Here is a 27381-nt window from a genome sequence, read left to right as displayed (position 1 = left end):
CAAATACAAAACTAAAATAGATACCTTCAAACCATAGCTATGCTATTAAATTCTAATCTCTAAAATAGTTTTCAACAGCTCCAAAAACAACAAGAGTCTAACTAGAGATTTATTTTGCTGACAGATTATTCTTTGTGGTTCAGCTTCCTTCCAGCCTTCAACTCATATCCTTCTTACTTCTAACCCACATTAAATAACCACTTAAACTGCCAAATATTTTAAGATCTATAGATAGTTGGCTTAATAAACTTGTCTCAACATATTCCTATTGTATTGTAAAAATTCCAAAAGTCAATTAAAATAAAAATTGTTAAGTACAAGAAAACTCATTCCACATTTCATCTCAAATATACATAAATAAGGAGTTAAGATGACCTCCCCTCTTTCATTTATGAAATTTTATTATGACTAATTAATCTATTGCTTACACTACTCTGACACACATCTTCTCTCTCCAGACTTCATTCCATTCCAAGTTTTAGTCTCTGGGCTTTATCATTTTTGACAGCTTACAACTCCCAGTCTTGCTCAAATTTTGGAAGCAATTCTGGAACTGGATTACACAGTTCAGTTTTCTAAAATCAAACTGTGGTAAAGCCTAACATCCCATAACAGAATCTGTATTTTAACTTCTATGGAGTTAACAATAATATATCTCACAATACCCAAGAGCTTTAAACTATTCACAGACATTATCTTGTTAATCTTCACAACATTTCTATAAGGAAGTGATAGGTAAAAGCATCAGATAGCTTGGAAGCTTTCAATCCTTTTTAAACTCAGGTAGTTTCTTAGAGATTATGTTATTTGACATACTACTAAAATAAGCAACCTCTAAGATACAAACTGCATCCTAAATAAGGCGGCAACTCAAATGGATTAGCAAAGGGCTTCCTTTCTCTTTAGGAGTCTAACTGAAAGTAGTTTCAGTTAGTATAAAGGGGGTTTTGTGGTCCTCTTTCTCACACAGTAAAACAAATGCAATAAAGCTTTTATCTCCCTAAAAAGAAAGAATTAATAATTTAACTCACCTTATTTGTACAAACCATATCTCAGGGTAACTAAATAGTTGATAAAAGAAAAGCTCTTTTTATAAAATACTCCAGCTAATAAGTCTTTTTTTAAGATTTATTTGACAGAGAGAAAACACATGAGCACACAAGTGAGGGGGGCAGAGGGAGAGAGAGAATTTCCAGGAGACTCCCCAATGAGCACAGAACAGACGCAGGGCTCATCTGAGGCAAAACCAAGAGTCTGCTGCTTAACCATCTGAGCCACCCAAGCACTCCTAGCTAATAAATTTTAAGGGTATGACAGAATTAGAATATCACCATTTTGCAGCCCCTAATAAAATGGATCCTGACCAAGAATCCCCAAAGCATGGTCTGGGCATCGCTATGGGTCCCTAAAACCCTTTCAGAGAATCTGCAAAGTCAAAACTATTTACATTACTAAAATGTTGGGGCATCTGGGTGGCTCAGTCAGTTAAGTGGCTACCTTTGGCTCAGGTCATGATCCCAGGGTCCTGGGATTGAGTCTCCTATCAGGTTCCCTGCTCAGCAGAGAGCCTGCCTTTCCCTCTGTCTCTGTCTGCTGCTCTGCCTACTTGTGCACTCTCTCGCTCTCTCTCTCTCAAGTAAATAAAATCTTAAAAAAAAAAACTAAAATGTTACTTGTGTTTCCCCCCCCATGCTCTCATCTGTGTATATGAAGTTTCCAGAAGCTACAGGATACAGATATCACAAAAAAAAAACTAAATGATAAAGTAGATATGAGAATCCAGCAGTCTTTTTTAAGCCAGATAGTAGAGATTTACAAAAATGTAAAACAATGCCACTCTTCTCACTAAGTTTATGTTCTTGAAATAGTTTTCACAAAAACGTTATTCATATAAACATGCAGTTTTTGTTATTTTTAAATAAATGATTATTTCTAAAATTTGTTTTAATTTCTATTAAAATAAACACCAATAGATATGATATTTATACATAAACAAACTCTCTAGGGTCCTTAATAATTTTTAGGAATATAAAGGGGTCCTGGGACTAAAAAGTTTTGGGACAACTGATCTAAGCAATTCATTAGTAACTGCTAACATCATAAAAATCATAAAAAGAAAGATAACTGAACAATTTATCCCTCCTGACATAAGTACCAAATATCAACTATGAGGTATTCTTAACCCACAAAAAAACAAAAACAAAACAAAACAAAAAAAAAAAACACAACACATCTGAACATGACTCTGATCAGCTTCTAGTTTAAATAAAATCGACCAACTTACAGGAAATACAGGGTGCACAGGTTTACAATAAATACCACCATGGGGATGCATTCAGCAAAATCCAAACTACAGTAAATACTACACATCAGCTTTATTCAATAAATAAACTGCCAAAGAATATAGGAGAAAGAATGTAAAGAGTAAAAAAAGTAAAAGACATAGTAACCAACTGCAGCATATACCTTATTTAGGTATAATATTAAAAAAAATATGAAACAATTACACAAATGTGAGCAATGGATATTTGATATTAAGGAATTATTATCTACCTGTAATCGTATTATAAAAGTAATATTGTGGTTATCATTAAAAGAGTCTTTATCTTTTATAAACTTTTTCTATTTACAAATGAAATGACAGGATTCAAGGATGTCTCAAAATAATGAGGACTGATGGAAAATAAAATTACTAAATCCAGATAGTTAACAGTTGTACACAGGGTTCACTATACTATTTTGTTTACCTTTGTTCTTTTGGTTTTTCTATAAGTTGCTGTTGCTTTTTAATGTTTGAAGTTAGGAGAAAAGGTATTTCCATATGTTAAGGTCATTCACTCACTCTGAAACCAAAGAGAGCTATAACCAGTATTTCCTCCCATTAAGCTACCTGATAATGTGTTGTTTCAGCTTCACAAGGCAGCCCTACGCAGTTTGTCATTGGTTACCCAGCATCCTACTTCTGAATTTTTCACCTCCAATAATATTATAAAACAACAACAACAAAAAAAAACAACTAGGAGAGGACAAATACAAAGAGAGGAATCCGGACAAGTTGGGGACTTCACACTAGAAGGAAACAGTCTCTTCCCAATAGAACAAACATAGACATGCTTACACAGAGGCACATATTGTCCATTATAGCCCAGAAATGGGAAAGTTCAAAACAAAGCCAGGGAAAGGAAGGAATGAGTGCATTGCTTTTTAAAGATTTATTTATTTGAGAGAGAGAGAAAAAGTGAGTGAGCATGGGCCAGGGGGTGAGGGGGCCCAAGGGAGAGAGGGAGAATCCCAAGCAGGCTCCCCTCTAAGTGCAGAGCCAGATATGGGGCTCAATCTCATGATTCTGAGACCACCACCCAAGCCAAAATCAAGAGTCGAATGCTCAACTAAGCCACCCAGGTACCCCTGTAATGAGTGGTTTTTTTTTTTTTTAAACTTAAGTTCAATTAGCCAACCTATAGTGGTACACCATTAGTTTTTGACATAGTACTCAATGAGTGCATTTTAAAATAATTGTACTCCTATCTTTTTCTATTGCAGACACATCAAAGACTGATTAGTTTTCACATTTTGATTTGAAGTCTTCAGTCCTAGAGTTGTTGAAAGGCAAGCCCTAAAAGTTACTGCCCTTAGTTATCTATAGAATACCCCACCAACTGGAGACTATGTAAAGATTAAAGTTATAAAATCAATAATCTTAAATTTAGAGTTTCTTGCACATGGTATTACTTGTTTTTTAAAAGTAATCTGCATGACAAACTTATGAATCACAAAGGCTTCAATCTTTCCCTGCAAGGAAGCAAAGGTGTAAGCCATATTCTCAAATAGGACCATGTCCATTTATCTAAGATCATCCACATTTCAAATTTCCTATCTTGTCATCAGGTCTTACATTCTGATTATTGGTTTGAGGAAAAAAAGTCATCGATTCACAGAACTTAAGTAACTAAGAAATATATTTAAATAACATCTAAACAAACAAACAAACAGCATCTTTCCCAATATAAGGTTGCACTTCCAAAACCTCCAAAAGAAGCAACTCTATCAATAATCTATCAGGAGTTGAATAACTCTGAATAAAGTTTAAATAACTTTAAAAAACAAATCATATAATAAATGGAAAAATTAACTGAAAATTAACTGAAAAATTAACTGTTAGATAAGTTATTCTATATCGATGGTAGTTAGTCTTTATTTTTAATGATCACTTTTCAAGAAAAAACTCAGTATTTTTAACCTAAAAAATGGACAAAAAGCAGAAGAATCTGTCTTCAAAATAGGGAAGAAAGCTGTCAATCACACTTTCATTCCTTGAACCAGAGCACATTTTTAATATTTTCCATTTTAGCAACATAAACAGTTTATACAAAACAACAAAAAGTTTTAAAGAACTAATTGATAGGGTCCCTGGGTGGCTCAGATGGTTAAGCGACTGCCTTCAGAAGCTTAAGTCCTGGGATCAAGTCCCACATGAGGCTCCCAGCTCCAGGGTAAGTCTGCTTCTCCCTCTGACCTCCCCTCTCATGCTCTCTCACTCTGTCTCTCTCAAATAAATAAATAAAATCTTTAAAAAAGAGCTAATAGATAGTATGTAACCAAGGCCAAGAGAAAAATGCAAGGGAAAATTACAAAAGGGTTTTTCTGTTTGTTTTCAAAACTATATTCTCAAAGACTACCATGGAATCACATAATTTAAACCTAAAAAATGAACTATCATCCTAGTAAATACAGTAAGGAAAGAAAATATATACAGATTGGAAAGGAAGAAATAAAATTGTCTTTGTTCACAGATGACATGATGGTCTATATAGAAACCTCAAAGAACCAACAACAACAACAACAACAAAAATGCTGGAAATAGGGCACCAGAAATGGGGTGGTTCAGTGGGTTGAGTATCTGCCTATGGTTCAGGTCATGATCCCAGGGTTCTGGAATTGAGCCTCGTATTGGGCTGGCTCTCTGCTCAGCAGGTGAGTGTGCTTTTCCCTCTCCTCCCACCTTCCCCCCTCATGCTCACTCTCTCAATCTCAAATAAATAAGTAAAATCTTTTTTAAAAACTCCAAAAATGATAAGCAATTACAGAAAAGTTGCAGAATACATAATTAATACAAAAAAATCATTTTCCCATACATCAGCAATAAACAAGTGGAATTTGAAACAAAAACACATTTCTATTAGCACCCCCCAAAATAAGAAACCTAGATGTAAATCTAACAAAAATATATGCAAAATCTATATGAAGAAAACCATAAAACTCGATGAGAGTTGTCAAAGAAGAGCTAAATAAATGGAGAGATATTCCCTATTTATGGTTAGGAAGACTCATCACTGTCAAGATGTCAGTTCTTTCCAACTAATCTATAAAGTCAATGAAAGCCCAATCAAAATTCCAGCAATATTTTGTGGATATAGACAAACTGATTCTGGAGAGGCCAAAGTCCCAGAACAGCCAACAAAATACTAAAAGAGAAGAACAAAGCTGGAGGACCAACACTACCCAACTTCAAGACTTACTATAAAGCTTCAATAATCAAGACAGTATGGCACTGCTGAAAGAATAGACAAATAGGAGCAGTAGAACAGACAGAGAGCCCAGAAACAGATCCATGTAAATACAGTCCATCTGACAAAGGAGCAAAGGCAATACAATAGAGCAAAGACAATCTTTTTAACAAATGGTGCTAGAACTACTGGACATCCATATGCAAAAATTCTATCTAGACATAGACCTTACAACTCTCCAAAAAAATTAATTCAAACTGGACTACAGACTTAAGTACAAAACATTAAACTATAAAACTCCTGGAAAATAACTAACATAGGGGGCCTGGGTGACTCAGTGGTTGGGTGTCTGCCTTTGGTACAGGTCACGAGGGTAGGGTCCTGGGATCAAGTCCCACATCAGGCTCCCTGCTTAGTGGGAAGCCTGCTTCTCCCTCTCCCACTCCCCCTGCTTGGAACTCCCATGCTCGCTCTCTGTCAAATAAATAAATAAAATCTTAAAAAATAAAAACAAACAAAAAAAAACACAGAAAGAAAATTACTAATATAGGAGAAAACTTATATGATGGTAGGTTTTACAATGACTTTTTAGATCTAATGCCAAAGACACAATTCATGAAAGAAATAAGTGATGAGCTAAGACTTCATTAAAATTAAAAACTTCTACTCTGAAGAAGACACTGTCAAGAAAATGAGGAATGGGAAACAACATTTACAAAAAAAACATTAAAGACTGTTATCCAAAATACACAAAGAACTCGTAAAATGCAGCAAGAAAACAACCCCAAAAATGGTCCAAAGACCTTAAAAGACAATTCACCAAAGACATACAGATAGCAAATAAGTATATGAAAAGAGGCTTCATATCACATGTCAGAGGGAAATGCAAATTAAAATTACATAGGCATGTTACCTATCAATCAGAATGGCCAAAATCAAAAACACTGACAACCCCAAATGATGTCAAGGATATGGAGCAACGGGAACTCTCACTGTTCATAGGAATACAAAATAGTACAAACACTGCAGAAGACAGTTTCTTACAAAACTATACACTTGGGTGCCTAGGTGGCTCAGTCGGTCAAGTATAGGACTTTTGTTTTTGGCTCTGGTCATGATCTCAGGGTCCTGGGATGGAGCACCGTCTCAGGCTCCCTGCTCACCAGGGAGTATGCTTGAGATCCTCTCTCTCCCTCTGTCCCTCTCCCTGCGCGCATGCACACATTTTCTGTCTCTCTAAAATAAATAAATAAATAAAAATGGATAGATAAATAAATAAATAAAACTGAACATACTCTTACCATTCAATCCATCAATCACACTCCTTGGTATTTACCTAAAGAAACTGAAAATTTAGAAGAAAAAGGAACTGAAACTGAAAATTATGTCCACAGAAAAACCTGCACATGGATGGTTATAATAGCTTTAATTATAATTGCCACAACTTGGAACCAATCTTCTTTAGTAGGTGAGTGGATTGAGTGGTACATCCAGACAATGGAATATTATTCAACACTAAAAAGAGCTAATGAAAAGATGGAGGAAACTTAAATGCATATTACTAAGTGAAAGAAGCCAGTATAAAAAGACTACATACTGTATGATTCTTACTATATGACATTCTGGTAAAGACAAAGCTATGGAGATAGTAAAAAGATCTGTGGTTGCCAAGGGTGGGGAGGGAAAGGCTGAAGAGATCGAACACAAAGGATTCTTAAGTGTGTGAAACTACTCTGTATGATAACTATAACAATGGATATATACCATTATATATTTATCCAAACTCACAGAACGTACAAAACCAAGAATGAATCATAACATAAAATCCAGACTTGGTAATAATGATGTGTCAGTGCGATTCATCAATTCTAAACAAATAAACAAATCACCTAACTCTTGTTAGGTGATACTGATAATGGGAGAACCTATGCATAGGTGGGGGCAGAAAATACACCGAAGATCTCTGTATCTTCTGTTCAATTTTGCTCTAAGTATAAAATTGCTCTAAAATATAAAGTCTAGGGGCACCTATGTGGCTCAACTGGTTAAGCTCAGTTGATTAAGCTGGTTAATAAGCTCCTTTGGTTAGGAGTTTTTCGATCAAGCCCTGTGTCAGGCTCCTGGCTCAGCCAGGAATCAGCTTGTCCCTCTACCTCTGCCCTGCTCATGCTCTAATAATAAATAAATTAAAAACCTTATTAAAATTTTTTAAAATAAAATATAGAGCCTATTAAAAAAAGCTATCAGATCTGGTCCCGGAACCAAAATTAAATGGATGAAACATCTTAACATTAAAATACCCATTTTATGTGTTATTATTATAAATTTTTTTTCTTGAACAAAAAATGCCAATTAGTTAAGAGTAAAAATTCTTCATAGAAAAATCAATTGGCTTCAAAAACACTAAAAATAACTCATTCAGAGTGCCTGGCTGGCTCAGTCCATAGGATTCTCAAAGCATACTCTTATCTTAGGATTGGGAATTCAAGCCACATGTTGGGTATATAGCTTACTTTAAAAATAAATAGGGACACCTGGGTGGCTCAGTTGGTTAAGTGTCTGCCTCTTGCTCAGGTCACAGTCCCAGGGTTCTGGGATGGAGTCCCTCATTGGGCTCCTTGCTTGGTAGGGAGCCTGCTATGGGGATTCCCTACTTTCTAATCAATTTCCCTATAAACCTAAAACTGCTCCAACATGTTACTATAATCTAATATAAGTGGTTCAGATCATCCAGAGTAGAGCTCTGAAAGAAACATTAGGGGTACCTGGATGGCTCAGTCAGTTGATCGTCTACTCTTGGTTTAGGTTTGGGTCATGATCTCAGGGGAGTGGGAGTAGGCCCCACGCTAGGTTCCTCACTTGGTACAGAATCTGCTTCAGATTCTCTCCCTCTCCCTTTGGCCCTCCCCCTGCTCGTGCTCTCTCCCTAAATAGATTCTTTAAAGAAAAGAAAAGAGGGGCGCCTGGGTGGATCAGTGGGTTGAAGCCTCTGCCTTCAGCTCGGGTTGTGATTCCAGGGTAGTGGGATCGAGCCCCCCATCGAGCCCCGCATCGGGCTCTCTGCTCAGCGGGGAGCCTGCTTCCTCCTCTCTCTCTGCCTGCCTCTCTGACTACTTGTGATCTCTCTCTCTGTCAAATAAATAAATAAAATCTTAAAAAAAAAAAAAAAAGATAAAAAAATAAAGAAACCTCAAACCAAACTACCAACTTTAATATCTGTACCCCTCTACTAAGTGTTTGAAAACTGAGATTTTACAGTTATGTATTTTTTCCATTAACCTTCTGCTTATAAAATGTAATTCTGTCAAAGTTCAAGGAGAAATTGACAAGCCAACAGCAATTAACATCAGTATATCGTCTAAGAAACAACAGATCAAACAAGACAGAAATAAGTTAAGGTTAAATGATGTGGAGCATAATTTGGGAGATTGGCTTAACAGAAAATACTCAAAATTCTATACTCAGAAAATACACACCTTTTCAAATACCCCTGGAATATCTACAGAAACTTCCCATGCCTTAGGTCACGGAGAAAATCTCAACAAAGAAAGATTACACAAAGAACATTCCAACAACAAAAATCTCCTCAATTCAACCATCCAGAGATAATCACTATTAATCAGTCCATGGATATCTTTCCAAATCATTTGCTATGCTTCTCTCACATGCAGCTTTTACCTCAAAATAAGCAGGAAAGAGAAAAAAATCTCTTAAACTAATTAATTAAAAACCTGAAAGATGGAACACGTGGGTGGCTCAGTCAGTTAAGCATCTATCTTCCGCTCAGGTTATGATCCCAGAGTCCTGGGATCCAGTCCCTCACAGGCTCCTCGCTCAGCAGGGAGCCTGCTTCTCCCTCTCTTTCTGCCTGCCGCTCCCATTGCTTGTGCTCTCTTTCTCTGACAAACAAATAAAAATCTTTAATAAAATAAAAACCTGAAAGCAACTTAAATATAAGGATGTCAACTTTGCTCAGGCTAATGCTAAAAGGTGATACTGCTCCTACTGTAAACTTGAAAGCATTGGGGTGAAAAGACAAAGTTGGCATCTAATTCTTTAAATCAGAAATCCAATATGGCTTATCATCTCTGTACTTCACTTTCCTCATCAGTAAAACATATAGCAGTTACCTTCCTGGAGTTTTTCTAAAAATGTAGTGAGTTCAGGGCACCTTGGTGGCTCAGCTGGTTGGGCATCTGCCTTCGACTCAGATCATGATCCCACAGTCCTGGGATCAATCCCCATGTCTGGTTCTCTGCTCAGAGCCCACTTCTCCCCCTCTGCCCGCCTGCTGCTCCCCCTGGCTCCCCGCGCTTGTGCTCTGTCAAATAAATAAATAAAACCTTCAAAATAAATAAATAAAATAAAAATAAGAATAAAAATTTAGTGAGTTCATACCCATAAAGGGCTTAGAATAGTGCCAGGCCCAGTAAGCATGCAAATGCTACCTATTTATTAACATGGCTTGCTTATCCTAAGAGACAAATGTCTTTCTCTTCACCTACAATCTAAATAATAAAATATTCTAAAAGCCAGTTTGTAGTATAAGTGATTTCTGGTTTATTATCTTTGAAATATTCATGTAACTCATAATAAGCCCCCCTAAGCACTCCAACTGAAGACAGTAATAGTCAATGAATCAAGACATAAAACTAAGAATGTTAATGAACTATATTCTACTACAATGTTCTAATGGTTTTACATACAATGTCTCCCCACTGTGTATGACAACCTCCCAATTCATTTCCTTACTTATGTTCTCCCCTTCCTCTTACCTATTCTACACATCACTACCCAGCTGATCCTGTTAAATTCCTGGTGTCACAAATATGAACATATCCTGCTCAAGGTTCTCCTTAGGCTGACACATCAAGCCTAAAATTTTCAGCCCAGTTTTTAAGATCCTTCACAATTCTGCTCCCTAACTATAATGATTTCCTAATATAAACCACTTATTCCAATCAAGTTGCTAACTCCGACCTTTGTAACTTTACCCACCCTGCTCTCTCAGTCTGAAATAATGACTCCCTTCTTTATGCATCCACTTCTTACAGTCCCTCAAGATCAGCTCAAATCTCACACTCACTCTATGAAACTTCCCGGTTCTCTGTACTAACAGCATGGCATAACATTTAACACTTTATTATACATTTCTCTTTAATGTTTCAAAATTATCCTACATAATACATATTTCTCCAAATTAGATAACTTGCTCAAGGACAAAATGATGAACTATATTGTACATTCAAATCCTGAGTGCAGGTTAACAGAACAGATACAGCAATTCATATGCCCAAAAGGCCTACATCAGTGTCTAACATGTATTACGTACGGAGACTGAATAATAAAATAAAATATGTACTAAGACTGTAGCAAATGTATGGTAGCTTTATCAGAACATCATATTATGAAATATTCTATATTAAGAGTAACAACAACACAGTGGGGCACCTGGCTGGTTCAATCAGAACACATGACTCTTGATCTCCAGGCTGTGAGTTCAAGCTCCATACTGAGTGTAGAGATTACTAAAAAATAAAAATAAATTAAAAAATAATAACAACAACACAGGTATATATATTTGCTGGCATACAAAGATGCTCATGAGATACTGAAAACAAAAAGGTCTAATAGTATTTGTAGAATGATTAAATTTCTGGATATATTTATTTTTATACTCAAAAATTATATGCCAAAAGTATAAAGTAAGAGTTACCACTGGACAGTGGGAGTTATGATTATGAAGCAAAAAATATTCAGTAATTAACATCTCTTCCAAAAAGTTTAAAAGGAAATAGTAATATCATTATTGGCCATGTTCAATGATAGGTCATGTTTAAGTTTCTAAAAATGTACACAATATAATCCCACTGTATAAAAATAAAAATTGAAAAACATGTCAAATTGATACAGTAATCTATAGCTGATTTTTGCACAATCCTGTTTTCGCTAATTTTACTTCTAATTTTCTACAAAGAAGCAGGCATTACCTTTGCATCACCAAAAATAAATACTATTCCTAAACCATCATTTGGAGAAGCACTTGACTTCCTCTAAGATAACAGAGACAGAAGGGATAAGGGGGCAGCCGGGGAACATCTGTGGAAGTTGAGCAAATAGTATGTGAGAAATGATTCAAAGGCAATGCTCACCCTTTAACACCTGTATCCCAAGAATCTATATCACAAGATCAATCGTAAGAAAGTGGGAATGGAAAAAACATCACCTTTCACATCAAGTACTGAGCCACATCTAAACCCAGGGACAATATTAAACTATAAACTTCTTCATGGTAACACTCATTACAGAATCTGGCAATTTAATACCATCAGAGTCCCCATCTCCTCCCTCCTACTCCACTAAAAATGCCACTCCCAAATCTACCTACAGTATAGAATTATTTTTGTAATAAAAGGAATTACTTGGGCACAACCCTGCTTAGAGGTTATCCTCTCATTTCTTTTTAACCCATATGGATATTCAGAATTATTTATTCTATTATATGCATATAATTTTTACCTAATTTTATATTGTTTATTATTTTTGAACAGATACCTGCCTCTGAACAAGAAGATTCTCTTAATGACTTCAAATTAGGCAGGCTAAAGTTTTCCGTTCCAGAAGCAGTCAGCATTACTAGATATACAGGTATGGAAAGAGGAAGGAAATACCCAGCCAACAACACTAACAGAAGAATAGCAGAATAAAGTCTAAATTCCTTGGCATGACATCCAGTTCCAGCAAAATCGGTCCATACTATTCCTCTTCAGCCACTCTCCATTCACTCCCCACCAAGAATTCTCTGAACATCAAAGGTTCCTCTGTTAGAATATATCCCTCCCTCTTTCCAACAGTGACAACCCATGTGTATGCACTGGCACCCAAACAAATCTGGAGTCAAATCCAAGTTCTGCCAGTATGGCCTTTGGGCAAGTCACAACTTCTTCGAGGCATCTTGTAAAACGAGGAATATATTTTTAAAACCTACCTTGTGAATCAATGTGAAGATTAGAATTAACACAGGGAAATCCCCCAATACAATGTAGGGTACAGGGGAGATATATTTGTAATAGAATGTTATTATTTCCTGGCTTTGTGCCTTCACAAATGCTAGTTCCTCCACACAAAATGTTACCGAGTCTCCCCTCTCCAATTGGGAAATCCTTCTTATCAGTCAAGACACAGGGCTCAATAATACTTTATCTTATGTAAAGCCCTCCTTGACTCCCTCATGTAACTAATGGCTCCCTTTTCGGAGCTAGTTCAGTACTTTGTTTTTTTCTCTATCATAGTTCTCATTATACCAAATTCCATTTATTTGGAATGTGTCTCCCCAAAATTTCTAGGTCAAGACCCTAACTCCCAATATTACAATATTAGAAGGTGGGTCCCTTGAGATTAGCTCATAAGGATGGGGCCCCTCATGAGTGGGATTAGTGCCCTGATAAAAGGTAACTCTCTTACCCTTTCCACCATGTGAATGAACCAGGAAGCAGGCTCTCACTAGACACCAATTCTGCTGCTGCCTGACACTTCACAGCCTCCAGAACTGTGAGAATAAAGTTCTGTTGTTTGGAAGCCACCCAGTCTATGGTATGGTTATGGTAGCCTGAACTAAAAATTATTTTTTCTCTGAGAGATGTCAGAAAGTTCCTTAAAGACTGGTGAGTATGTAATTCATCTATGTATCATCTAGCACTGAGCTTGGGGCAAATGGCAGGCACTCAAATGTTTCTGAGTAAACCAAGTAAAAAAGAATCTAACAAAAATGCTGTAGCACCCAAGGGAGAAGAATGACAAGGGCAAATACTACAGGGAAGTCAAATAGGCTGAAAGTAGAAAAAAAGCTATCTCATTTGGCCATTAGGAGGTCACAAGCAACCTTGGTAGAGATCAACTTCAATGAGGTAACAGGAAATGAGCAATGAAATGGAAGTTAACAGGGGAAAACAATACTGCAACTTGAGCAATTAAGTTGAAAGTGAAGCAGAATTAAGGTAACAGTTCTTCATGCAAGATGAACGAACCAAGAGGGAAAGTAGATGTATTTAAGAAAGAAGGAAAATACCAAGCAAGATTTAGATAGGAATCCCGGTACAGGTAGCCCTGGAGGGTGGGAAGGTATGTGCTACCCTCAGCTAGAGGCAGGAATATATAAGAGGCAGGAACGTTAAGGACGAATTTTCCAGCTCAAAACACTGTTACATAATTTTCTAACACCAATGAAATACCTCTTAATCCATCCATTCCTTTCCTTTTTTAACTGCCATTGCCCTAGCAATCAGTACTATTATAGTCTTAAATAAGTATTCTTATCTCTAGTCACACCTGCTCCCTAGCCCTTTCTCTGTCTCATTACTTAGATTGAATTTCTCAAGCCACTGTGTCACATATTTTGGATGAAAGAAGATGTGCACATAAATGTATAAATAGATGTATACATATGGATATTTACATATACATTATAATATTTCTTTGGAAAACTGATTTATTTGTTCCAACACAACTGATATATTAGGGAGCAAGTCGAGCATAATATAAATACGACATCTGCTTACATGCAACTGAAAGAAACACTAGGTGAGCACAGAAAATGCAACCCAGTCACACAGAATGACACAGAACACATACATCTTAAATGCCTGCCAGCTCACTCCTGGTGTAGGAACCCATCCACATCTGGAGTTAACAGTTCCAGTCCAATTCAGATAACCATTCTTCTAACACTTCACAAATTGTCACCCTTTTGATACCCATTTCTATAAGAAAGCTCGGGTTTTTTTCAAGGTCAAGTTTCCTACCTATTGTAGTATTTACATATTTCTTAACCATTTAACATGTGTAAAATTGTGCTGCTCTTTATTATATTTCTATCTTTTTACATGTTACTGACAAAATTTCTGAGTATTATGACCCTAAACTCCATTTTTCCTTATGTCCTACATTTTCATTGTATGATTTTGCATGTATAATTAGGAGCAGTTACTTACACACACTTATAATTATTGCAACTGTGATCACCAATTTCCCACTGAAATCAAAGGCCACAGAGGAGGTTAAAAAGGGGGGGGGCATGGGGCATCTTAGTTAAGTGTCCAACTCTTGATTTCAGCTCAGGTCATCATCTCAGGGTTCTGGGATCCAGCCCCATGCTGGGCTCCATGCTCAGCTGGGAGTTCACTTGAGGATCCTTTCTCTCCCCGCCCCCCGCCCTCTCTCTCTCTCTCCTTCTCAAATAAATAAACAAATCTTGAAAAAATTGGGCATCCCTCACAAAAATCTGAAGGTCCTAGTATCTATGAGGTGCTTTGAAAGACCCAAACACTTGTCTTAAAGAACGCTTCAGGAAACAAATACATGAAAACAAAAATATATATATCTGTTTATCTTAAGACAACTTACTTATCTGCCAATCAGACAACTACATAATAGAGCAAAGAAGCAATAGAGTCCTTTACCAATGAAGTAAAGCTCAAGTATTATAATACCAAATAACACAACCATATCCATCCCTAAAGACAGAAGTATAATGGTAGTTGCCAGGGACTAAGTAGGTAGAATGAGGAGTTATTGTTTAATAGGTATAGAGTTTCAATGTTACAACACGAAAAGAGTAATGCGATGGGCTGTGATGATAACTGCACAGTAATATGAATATATTTAATACCACTGAATGTACACTCAAAACAGTTAGAATTTTCTTATTAGTATTTTACCACAAAGAAAATAATCCCTATATTGCACACCTAAAACTCATTTTTTAAAAAATCCATCCTTATTTTTGAAGAACACCATCACAAAAACTCACGATGAATGACTACTAAGTGCACATAAAACGTGTATAGTGTGGTTCCATTTTTTATGTAGATATAGAGAAAAAGGATCTGAAATAAACATTTATATAAATAAGATAACGGGTGATGTTTATCTTTTCCTGTATTTCTACATGGGAACTACAATGAACATATTCTTTTTTTTTTAACATGTTACTTTTACCAGCAGAAAAAATTAAGATTATGTAAGTTTAGTGTGGATCAATTTTTGCCTGCACTACAGGATATCAAGTCCTGCCAAGAATTTGAAACCCAAAGTAACCTCTTTGACTACTGCAACTAATACAACCTTACTTTTTATTCCTCAAGTACCATATTCTGAATATTAATACTGTTCTTCAAAATGATTTCCATTCTTTTTTAAAGTACTACTAAAAATATTCTGGGGGCGCCTGGGTGGCTCAGTCGTTAAGCATCTGCCTTCGGCTCAGGTCATGATCCTGGGGTCCTGGGATCAAGCCCCCCATCAGGCTCCATGCTGAGCAGGAAGCCTGCCTTTCCCTCTCTCACTCCCCCTGCTTGTGTTCCCTCTCTTGATGTGTCTCCATCAAATACACAAAATCTTTAAAAATAAAACAAAATAAATAATAAAAATTAAAATGTTCTGCACAAAATTCCAAAAGCAATACAAAGTCATTACATTACATACTTTGTGTAACTTGTGAATTTCACCTTATGTCCATAAGCTTAATATTAAATAACATCTTTTAAAGTTAATTTTATTATAAAACATGTTTTCATCCTGTATTTCAAACTGTATTATTTTTATTTCTTATTCAGCTAGTCCCCTAGGGTTTATATAAAGAAACTGCAAACACAATTTTAACTATTACAGAAATGTAATCTGTAAATTCTCTCCTTTCTATTCATTTCAGCAAAACCCTAAAATACCTTCAGAATACAACAGACTGTTTTAAAAAAAATTCAGCCCTATAAAACAAATGAAACTATTACTGAAAACTACCTTATGACCCACAGAATTTGGTGAAGAAATTTTCTAAAGACTATCACAGGATATATATTTAATATCCAATTTTCACATGCTAGGTTTTGAACTCACTGGAGCAGTTTCTACCTTTTGAGATATGTAATTTTGCCACATGTAGAAACTACATGTTCCTACAATTTCATTCAGACATGGTGCCTAGTGTATTTTTAAGTAACCCAAGAAGAACATGAAAGATGGCTAAGGCTTGATTCTATACACTATGTCTATGGCTCTAAACACAAATGCCTAAGATTTAAACTGAAAAGTTCCCACAGCAAAACCAGATATTTTAAGAATCAACTGGCTAGCTAAGAATGCCTATAGATTTAATATGTAATAATGAACAAGAGAAAAAATCATGCAGTTGGGAATATTTTGTGATAAGATGGACAAAACCTGATTTAAGAGTTTGAACCACTAAGTATTAAATACACTTACAAACATGATTATACACCTTCCCTTAAAGATATGTAAAAATGAAAAATGAATGAAAGTTCAAATTACATATTAAGGTCAAGTTTTGGGGTTTTTTTCCTATAGTCTATGCTTCTAACAAATTCAAAATAAGCAAGACAGATGCAACATTTTTCATAAATGTTTAAGGTGCTTTGAATTTCCAAGTAGTTCAAGTTATCTTTGTTAAAATGTTTAAGAAGTTTTTAATTAGAGACACCTGGGTAGCTCAGTGGGTTAAAGCCTCCGCTTTCAGCTCTGATCATGATCCCAGGGTCCTGGGATCAAGCCCCTCATTGTGTTCTCTTCTCAGCAGGGAGCCTGCTTCTCCCTCTCTCCCTCTGTCCACCTCTCTTCCTACTTGTGATCTCTCTCTGTTAAATAAATAAAATATCAAAAAAAAATTTTTTTAAGTTTTTAATTAGAAGGGAAAAAAAAAGAATTTAACATCCCAATAAGAAATTTCCATTAGAGATCAACAGTTATCAATATAACCACACAGTAACTATAATTTATCACTTTATCATTTTTAGAACACATATACCAACATTATTATTATTTTTTTTTTATTTGACAGAGAGAAATCACAAGTAGATGGAGAGGCAGGCAGAGAGAGAGAGGGAAGCAGGCTCCCTGCTGAGCAGAGAGCCCGATGCGGGACTCGATCCCAGGACCCTGAGATCATGACCTGAGCCGAAGGCAGCGGCTTAACCCACTGAGCCACCCAGGCGCCCCACCAACATTATTTTGATTCCTGTAACAATCCTGTTAGATAACAAGTATCAATTTCACTTGACAGATCAGTAAACCATCACAGGGCATTTAAGTCAGTTCTTCCCAAACTTTAGGGTGTACAAGAATCACTCAGGAACATGTTAAGACTTTGCAGTCTCCGTAACCCCTCCCTCTCCCCAGACTGAGCTGGATCCCAGAAATTTCCATTCCAAATAAACAACACAGGTAATACTCATACAGAAGGTCCTAATCCCCACATCCCCAAGCCACTAAGATACTGACTTAAGTAACATGACTAAGATTTCAGGTGGTTTAAAATTCCATTTTTACTGTGAATCAAAGTTCCCAAATGTTTAGATAGCAGAGCTGTGCAGAGCTCCTTGAAAGATATGTAAAATTTTAATTTTTAAAAAATTTTCTATTTATTTAAAATTTTAATTTTTTTAAGATTTTATTTTTTTGAGAGAGAGCGCGAGCATGAGAGGGTGCAGGGTCAGAGGGTGGCGGAGCGGAGACTCCCTGCTAAGCAGGGAGCCAGATGCAGGACTCCTTCTGGAACTCCAGGATCATGACTTGAGCAGAAGGAAGTCACTTAACCAACTGAGCCACCCAGGCACCCTAAAAATTTAACTTTTAAAAAATTTTACATTCAGTTTAATTAAATATCTCTTATACTAAACTCCTATATGAACAAATGGTAGATGTTTAAAGAAATATAAAATGGAGAAAATTCTACCATAATTTCATTTTCTCTGTGAAATGCAAGAAAAGCTGAGATTGAATTATTTGAATACTGCTGCATTTTATAGGGTGGAAAGCTAAAACTTAGGTACCACATGTTCTAAAAACATAATGAAAAATTAAGATGAAAATATAAAAGTACTTAGAGCACAACTTCATGAATACATTAAAACCACTGACCTGAATAATTTAAAGGATTAATTTTATAATCAATGAATTATAATCTCACTTTTTAAAAAGAAAAAAGCACTCAAAAACTTGAAACTCTAATTTGTCAATCATTTTAAACTTCTAAAACATATATTATCCTTGCCACTAAACAGCATAATTTTCTGGCCTACATCACAGGTGCTAAAAACCAATGCACAAATAAAGAGCATAAATAAAGCCACTAGCTTGTAGTGATTTTTTTTTTAAGATTTTTTATTTATTCATTTGAGAGAGACAGAGACAGATAGCAACAGCAGGGAGAAGAGGATAAAGCAGGCTCTCACTGAGCAGGGAGCCCCAATGCAGGGCTCCATCCCAGGACCCTGGGATCATGACCTGAGCCGAAGGCAGATGCTTAACTGACTGAGCCACCCACGCAACCCTTGACAGTGATGATTTTAAATAAGAATTTTAATGTTACTGTTTATTTGCTCTCAAGTTTTTCTAATAAAGTTCAACTTTATCTGCCTTTTTATTACAGGGCTATTTTCAAATTCTATAGTCACATGTTAGCATCTTCTAGTTTACTGCTAAAATAATCTTTGTCTTTCTTAAACTAGGTATAAAGTATCAATACACTGAAATACAGTAAGATGGTTTAAAGGCAGACTATCTCTACTCTGCTGCATACCACATTTGTGACTCGAAGCAAGTATGCTTACTTGCTCTCCTCCATCTTCCCATAGGGTCGCAGTGAGAATTAAATGCACCAATACATGTGAAGTGCTTAGAACAGTGCCTACCACGTAATAACCACACCATAAATGTTATCTATTTTAATTACATAATTATTTTTATAGAAAAAGGCATCTCAGCTTAGATGACTCTTTACAAATCCTAATAATACTAAAATTTTAACTTACTTTATCAATGAGTTCAAACATTTAGGGAAGTTGGGCTTCATACCTTATTAAGCAGTCTTAATGTTTTTGCTATATCTACCCTATTCACAAGTTCAATTTTCCCCAACCTGAGTCACTATTAGTTCCTCTTCTGACTCATCACACAGAAAGGTAGACAGTCTGGAACATACTGGGCATACCGAAAGGCATTTCTTAATCCACCTGGATTTACATAGTTTACTAAGTAAAACTTGTCCTACATAATGTTCAATAAGTATGTTAAATAATTATAACTTAAAACTGTGCTCACTTAAAAGTGCTTTCTATATATCACATGCTCCTTCAAACTATAGTGTAGGTGTTTAGTCCCATCTGGACAGAAAAACAACATATCACTTAAGTAAAAACAAAGACACATTTTCTGACTTCTAGCCAAAACAGATTTTGCTGGTGACCTGGTGTTCAAAATCTTGCCAAGCAAACTAGAAATTAGAGTCAGAAGCAATGTCTGAGCCTACAAATTTGACCTTTATTTCTATTCAGTTCCTTTTACTGTTTTCCCCAATCCGTTGTTTAAATTATTTAGGAGAACCTCTAATAAAGAGAGAAAAAAAAAGCTATAGGGAAATTAAATAATGCAAAATAGGTTCTTTTTTTATTTTTTATTTTTTTAATTTTACGTAGGCTTCGCACTCAATATAGGGCTTGAAATCATGACCCCAAGATCAAGAATTATACACTCTACCAACTGAGTCAACCAGGTGGCCCCAGAGTAGGTTAATTCCTAAAAACACTTTCCCAAAATGCACATACATTAAACACACACACACACAAACATTTAAAATATTGCTCTACCACTTATTCACCTTCCATGTGATCCCGAGTCGTTTGAATTCTCTAAGCCTCCATTTTGTCTTCTGGAAAGGAGGATAAAAAGAGAAACTATAACTACCACCTGGGATTGCTATGAGCATGAATTAAAACAACACAAAGCACTCTAGCCAATCACTATGAAAATAGTAAGTTTTGATATATACTAACTTTATATTTAAATCAAAACTTCAGTGCCAGTTGACCTTGACCTATCGAATTATTGTATCTTCATAAGCACTCTGAAAACTGGAGTGGTATAGTAGAGCAATCCTTCCTCAACTATCCCCTCCACAAGTTAGATACCCTGCTCAGGAAACAGGCTGTACTTAACGCTGTACTTTACCTCAGTTCCCTAGATTACTTGAGAGGCCCTATGGAAAAGGCCTGTGTCCTATTCATTTCTCTATCCCCAGACTGCAGCCCAACAGTTCTGAACCCTGACTCACAGCAGAATCACATGTGAAGTTTATCAAAATATTAATGCCTGGTATCCATCCCAGACCCATTAAATCAAAAGGGAGTCAGGGAGGGAGAGGGCAAGTATTCTCCATGGGGAGCATTTTTTTAAGATCCTCACATGATTTTAGTTTGCTACAATTAAGAATCACTGCACTGATACTTAAAATACTATACAAACAGGTATATATGTGTATGTGTGAATATATGTTAAAATATATAACTACAGAAAAACAAGTCTCAGCTCAAGATCCTCATCCTCAGTAGCTTCTCACAGCCCAATCATCACTTTCCTCTAAACACAAAATATATAGAGATTTTTTTTAAGTAATCTCCACACCCAATGAGGGCTTGAACTCACAACCATGAGATTAAGGGTTGCACGTCCACAGAGTCAGTCAGGCACCCCTAAACACAAAATATTTCTAATAAACAATTTGCTGTGTTAAGATGGCTTTTCAATTGTTAACTCAGTACTTAAGTTTTTTCATATAATTATGCCTTATCCTTCCTCTTGGATTATAGTTCAGCTCCTTAAGAATATACACTGCCTTACTCTTCTTTTTCTACAGCACTTACAATAGTGCCTTGAAAACAGACATGTAATAAACATCTGACTTTTCTAATAAACATATACGAAAATGACCAGCAGGAGGTATGTCACATCCAAATTATCCAATTTGGACTACTGCCCCTAAAAATAAAGTAAAAATTTAGAAAAAAAACATTTTTAAAATAATCTTTACCTCAGTAAATGAGAACTAAAGTTTGTCCAACAACTGAATATTTGCACTTTTCATTAAAATTATTACAAGCAGTATCTCCCCCCCCCAAGCTTCCCATCCCCATCTACACTTTAACTTTTTGACTTGCTTCCTCACTGAAACTATCTTCTAGCTATTTGTGGTATCTTCAGCTGTTGTCAGGTATCTTTCCAACAATTTTATAATACTCTGTAATTACTAAAATAAGTTAATGAAAGTCACAATGTGTCACACAGATGTTTAATAAATACTTCTTGAAGGAGCTTAATGTTTATCAACCACTAAAATAGGCTTTTGCATACAAGTTACATACTACTCTTCTACTATAAACTTGGATGAGAATATTGCCTGAAAATAAAAGTCTTTCTCAACGTTATATAAGATGACAAGTCCACACCTAAATGACACATTGGTGATTTTGTTTTTATTATATTTCCAAACCTGAAAATTTTTAAAAATATTATGACTTCTTAAACCAGGATTGCTAAGTTGTATTACACAAGAAACTCCACAGCAACTGACATTCTCAATCTTGAAACTACTACGAGGAATGAATAGTGCACAATTCTAAAAAAACCACCACCTACAACAACCTAAAGATATAAAGATGGCCCACCTTTAAAGTTTTGTGTCATGTATTTACCACTATTAAAATAATCTGTATGACTTAAGTTGTTTTAAATGAAAATGAAAAGGCCCTTAAGAAGTATGCCTGCTAATTAGATATTGCAGTAAAACATTACCATGTTTTGTTGCGTCCTACACCAGCAACAGACAGAACCATAGTTACCACAAAAAGAAAGCAGTCTTCAATTCCCTATTCAATAAAAAAGGTTCAAATTCCACAGACAAAAAATGGTACCCTGAGCTGTTTGTTTTTAAGGAAGATTAAATTTAGGAGTTGCCAACACCCAAACGAAAAACATTCCAGAGTATTAGACTCAATTGTAGTGGGGAGTCATCTACATTCTCAGCACTATGTTCTCTAACCCAAAGCAGCAGTATTAACAAAGGATGTTTCTTAGGATCTCATAAGATACACCACACTTATTTCCCCCAGTAAACATTACCCTTGTTAAAAACAAAAACAAAAAAGGTACTTGAGAAGTAACAATTCTAGCACAAGCAGCCAGACAAAAATGAAGTTTAACATCTGCCAAGATATTTCCCAAAATAAGACCCCTGTCAGTTGAACAATGAGGAAAAGATTGAAATGACTAATTCTTTTATTTGGACCATCAGCTACTTTTAAAAATAAAGTTGAGGAATGTAGCTTTTCCAAAGCCTTGTCTTTAGTTTCCCCTTAATCTTCATATTTTTAACTAAAAAAAAAAAAAAAAAAAAAAAAACCTAGAAATTTGATTACCACTCTCATGAAATTCCTTTTAAAGCAATTTAATGAATAACAGATCTTTTGTGCAAGTAGCAAACCACAGAGGACAGTTCTGCTGGCTGATAAAAATCTGTCTGAAACATGCATATAAAAATATATCCTTCAAAGACAAACCGTAATTTTCCAGGTATGGAAAACATATTAACACTTAAAAAGCTGGGTATGTTTGACACACACCCTAACTTACTGCGAATGCTTTTACTTAAATCACAATTAAAGTTAGTATACTCTTATTATTTACTGGTCATCAAAGTTGAATAAGTTAGAAATCCACGAGTAAAAAAATGTAAAAAATTAAAAAATTATAAAACCTGAAGAGCCAATGAGAAAAAGATGCAACTACTTTGGGTGAAACAAAGTTGCGTAATCACTTCCCAAAACCAGTGCGCTTCTATTAAAGTAGCCAAAATTGTTTAGGACTTTTTTTTTTTTTTTCCTGAGGGCAGAGATAGGTGCGATTACACATTAAGTAAAAATGTTTCACCACTCACTCTAATAGGAAGATGCTGCTGCCTGCAGAAATGTTGAGACAGCTCAAAAATACAAAACAAAAGCAAAACCCCTACCACAACTCTTTCCCGCAATATACAGAGCCAAATACTTAAATACAAGGAAAGATCATCTTAGCAAAAAGAATTATGGATTACTACAACTTTCCTATTGTCCTAACTATCACTCAGAATTAACTGCGGGGTGGGGGGGTGGGGGGTGAGGGGCTGAGGAGCGCTCTTCCCCAAAGCTGGTTTATAGATAAAATAGTAATATCTTTAGTTGGATATTCTCATCTGGATACACTGAAAAAGTTGTGCTAGATAGTGCTAAGGACACGTTTTTTTACAGGTGCTACTAAACACTGTCAAGAGAAAAGATAAACAATCTGATAACTTCAGATAGACACGTGGGAAACCAAACTTAGTATGTCGTCATCGCCATTAATCAATTTTTTTAACTGATTAGGCGAAAACAAACAACCCTAGGTGGGCAAGTTTTGGAGTTTTGTCTTTCCACCGCTACAGAGAAGGATCCTGAATTTTCAGCCAGGAAGCCCGAAAAGCACGTGTCCCACTTGGGGTTTGGGGAACTTCCCAGGAAGCACCGAGTAAAACTCCATCACCCCCTGCCTGCCTAACCCGGTGAAAGGCTAAGTAATGCGGGACGGGCTAGAGCGGGGAAACTCGGCGGCCCGGGGGCCGGGGGAGCTCCGCCCGCCGCCCCCGCCCGCTCACCTCGGCCGCGGGGATGTTGACCACGCCGGTGGAGCGACGCTTCTCCCGCAGCTTTCTCTTCTCGATCTGCCCCTTGCCTTTCCTGGCACTGGGGCCCGAGCTCTTGCCTTTCTCCGCGGCGCCGTCCCGCTCCTCCTCGTCGCCCCGGGCCGGCGGTGCCCCCGAGGCGGAGACCGCGGCGGTGGCCGTGGGGGGCGGCTCGTCCTCCGGCTGCCGGGAGCCGGGGGTGGACCGGGGCAGCGCCGCGGGGCCCACCGCGCAGTTCACGCCCCCAGAGCCGGGGGCGGCAGGTGCGGCCGCGCCGCCCGGGAGGTTGTTGTTGAGCTCGTTGGCTGCGGCTGCGGCCGAGGTGCCCGGAGCCCCCGCCGGGGGCTTCCCGGTCGCGTCACTGCCGCCCCCGCCCGGAGCGGCCGGGCCCGGGGGGTTCTGCTTGGCGCGCATCTTCTCGCGCTTCGCCTTCCACTCCTCCAGGAAGTCTGTGGTGCTGCCGCTGCTGCCGCTGCTGGTCCGGTAGCCACCGGTCGCCATATTCCCAGCGGGGCCGGCCGGGCTCTCACCTCAGGCCGCCCAGCCCGGCTCCGGCCGCCGCCGCCGCCTTCCCGAGGCCGGGAGGATGCGAGGGAACGACCCCCCGGGCGCGGGGGCGGCCGAGGCTCCCCCGGTGGCCGGTGAGTCTGAGGGGAAACACAAAAGGGGGCGGGGAAGAGAAGCGTTCAGGTCCCTCGCCCGGCCGGAGGGTCTGCCCGCCGGCCCGCCTCGGAGCCCCCCGCCCCCCGCGGAGCGCTCTGCCCAGTCCCCGCCGGCAAGTGGCTGCCCAGTCCCCACCCTGCAAAGTTTCTCGGACGCACCTACACAGCGGGCCTGGACGATCGCCGCCCCTCGAGGGGAGGAGAAAAGGGCCTGTCCCCACCCCCGGCCCGCCCGCCCCATCCCCACCGGGGTCTGCGCCCGCGGCGGTCGGGGGACCAGGGCCAGACCCCTCCACCTGTCGGCCCGTCGGACCTCCTGCCCCTCGCTCCGGCCACCGTGGGCCAAGGTCCCCACCACCACCACCTTCGTTCCTGGGCGAGGCGCGAAGCCCCTAGGCGGCTCGCTGAGGAGGCGGGACGCGGACACACAGCAGCTGTCCGGCCGCCTCGAGGGTCGAGCTCGGGCGGCCCAAGCAGCCCCTTACCTGAGAAGAGTTTTGGTGGGGGGCGAGACGTGGGGTCTGGGAGGAGGCGTCCAGGTGAGCCCGCCCGGCGGCGCGGAAGGAGCGGCTGCAAACTCGCGGCCAGATCTCACGGCTCCGCCGGGCCAGAGGGAGGGAGAGAGGGAGGGTGCGAGGGGCGGGAGGGGAACCGAGCGGCGCCGAAGCGCGGGCGGAAAGGGCCGAGACGGCGCGCGAGGGGCGCGGCGCGCAGTGCGGGGGGTCGTGCCCGCCGACGCCCCGCCCCCGGCGCTCAGGTGCGCGCCGCCTGGTCCAGCCCGCCGCTGCAGCCCGCCCCGCGCCCGCCTGTCCCACCGCACATTCCTGGGCTCGCGGCCCTGCAGCGGCGGGCCCCGCGGCAGCGCTGACTCGGAGCGGGACAGCCCTCCACGCCCTGCACCCTGCTCCTGTTCTCCGCCTCTCCGTCTCCCGCCACTCTTCCTTTTAAGTACAAGTTATATTCTTCGAGGGAAAATCAAGAATGGGGCTGGCCGAGGGGGAAAATGCAATGAAGTTGGGATGATTCAGCCCTGACTGGCTGGGATGGGAAAACAGTCGCGCGTCACTTTTCCTGGTCGCTGCCCCCTCTTCAGATGTGCTAGAGTGGCAGGCAGAAGAGTCGGAAACAACAACAACCACCAACAACAACAAAACCGAAACAAACCCAGACCCTTCTCTCTGAGCAAAACCTGTGGTTTCTGGGTGAAAGGGTGGGCTGAAAGAAGGAGGGGCTTAAATTATCAGTGAACTATCAAGGGTTTACTATTTTAGGCTTGCAAGAGAAAAGGAAAAACTCGTTTTTACAGTGTATTGCACTGGCATCCGAATCCTATTTGGAATTGTCCTTTTAACCCTTCTCTACACCTCTTCTTTACAGAGAGAGAATTTAAGATACCAAGATACCAAAACTGCGTTGAAGCTGATCTAATGTGACCTGGGGCGGTAATTGACTCTATTTTTCTATCTTGAACATGTCATAGGACATATCTTATCCTCAGAGGCAAGTCATCTAACATTTCTGGATCGGGGCTGGGTGGACTGCCACCATCATACACCTCAAGAGACAGATCTCACTATATTACAAGTGGAGCCAGGGCACATCATTGTCACAGCCTACAACTGCCAGGTCACCACTTTGAGAAAAAAAAAAAAAAAAAAAGTAGGCGAGTCCTGAGTCACACTCTTACCTAACATAAAACTTTCTTCCTTCTTAGTATTCCTGTTTTGCCCAGGTGGCACATGGTGGGTGGGCAGTCAGTGTGTGCCTGCCACAAGAATGAGATTGGGAGAAAGTGATTCACATGCTATTTATTTCTCAGAGGGAAAGTCACACAGTTCTCTCTTTGGTCTGGCTGTTGGGGTGAACATGTGGGTAGCAGGGAGAGAACTCTGGAAAAATCCTTAGAAAATTAAAGGCCTTCCTTGGGAATTGGTTTCAAAGGCTGAGCCTAACTGGTACCATCCGGGGTGTGCCACCTGAAATTCCTCAATTACAGATTCACTACAGTGTTTTGTTTTCTGAGTTTTAAGGGGGTGGTAGGAGGGTTGGGCATTAGACAGATTCACATTAATGCTTTTTAACTTACCAAAGGATTTTCACCTGGAGGGGCCTGCAGGATACAGTGGAAAGAGGATTCAGTGTGCCTGAACACAAATTCATAAGTAGCTGAGAGATCTTGGAGGTGTTGTTTAAATTCTCTGAAACTCAGCTTTCTTTACTATAAAATCAGTAACAACAGCATGTATTTTTAAGCTATTATAAGAATCAACACTATGCTTGGTTCAAGGAAGACACTCAGTAAATATCCTCTTGTTAACAGGATATCAAACAATTTTTGGTCTCTAAGAAGTGGGGGAGGAGTGTGGGAGAGAGAGAAGGCAGGCGAAAAAGATAAAGTACTGAATACATTATTAATTTGAAAATTATGAAAGAGAATAAACTAGAATAACACTTACGCCACATGAATTTATCACACACTTTTGGACTAGTTCTCTTAGTATTAATAGGCTCTGACTTGGGAATTGGCTACTACTGACTCTTGTGGCTTTGGGCAAGTTGCTTAACTTTTGTGCCTCTGTTTACTTACATATAAAATGGGGATAATGATACTTCCTACATTGTGAGAGTGTTGTGAAGGTGCCTGAGATCCTTGGATAAAAGGTAGTATATG

The 27381-nt window shown here is 38.8% G+C and overlaps 1 protein-coding gene across 2 annotated transcripts in view; it reads right to left on the bottom strand.

The window, feature by feature from the left end:
* Positions 1-24700, bottom strand: part of PAWR (pro-apoptotic WT1 regulator) — a 116567-nt gene extending 91867 nt beyond the window's left edge. The window contains exons 1-2 of one of the 2 annotated variants that reach the window (XM_004752354.3): positions 24022-24700; positions 20176-20226 (exon numbers count right to left, since the gene is read on the bottom strand). In XM_004752354.3, the coding sequence (XP_004752411.1) occupies positions 20176-20226; positions 24022-24549 (579 nt within the window). In that variant the 5' untranslated portion in view covers positions 24550-24700. The remainder of the gene's footprint in view (positions 1-20175; positions 20227-24021) is intronic. The other variant, XM_004752355.3, reaches the window with a different exon arrangement.
* Between the last annotated feature and the right edge of the window lie 2681 nt (positions 24701-27381).

This window comes from Mustela putorius, unplaced genomic scaffold (assembly GCF_011764305.1).
Source record: "Mustela putorius furo isolate JIRA1106 unplaced genomic scaffold, ASM1176430v1.1 tig00003911_pilon_pilon_pilon, whole genome shotgun sequence".
Taxonomy (NCBI): domain Eukaryota; kingdom Metazoa; phylum Chordata; class Mammalia; order Carnivora; family Mustelidae; genus Mustela; species Mustela putorius.
This window is presented reverse-complemented; position numbering and strand designations above follow the sequence as displayed.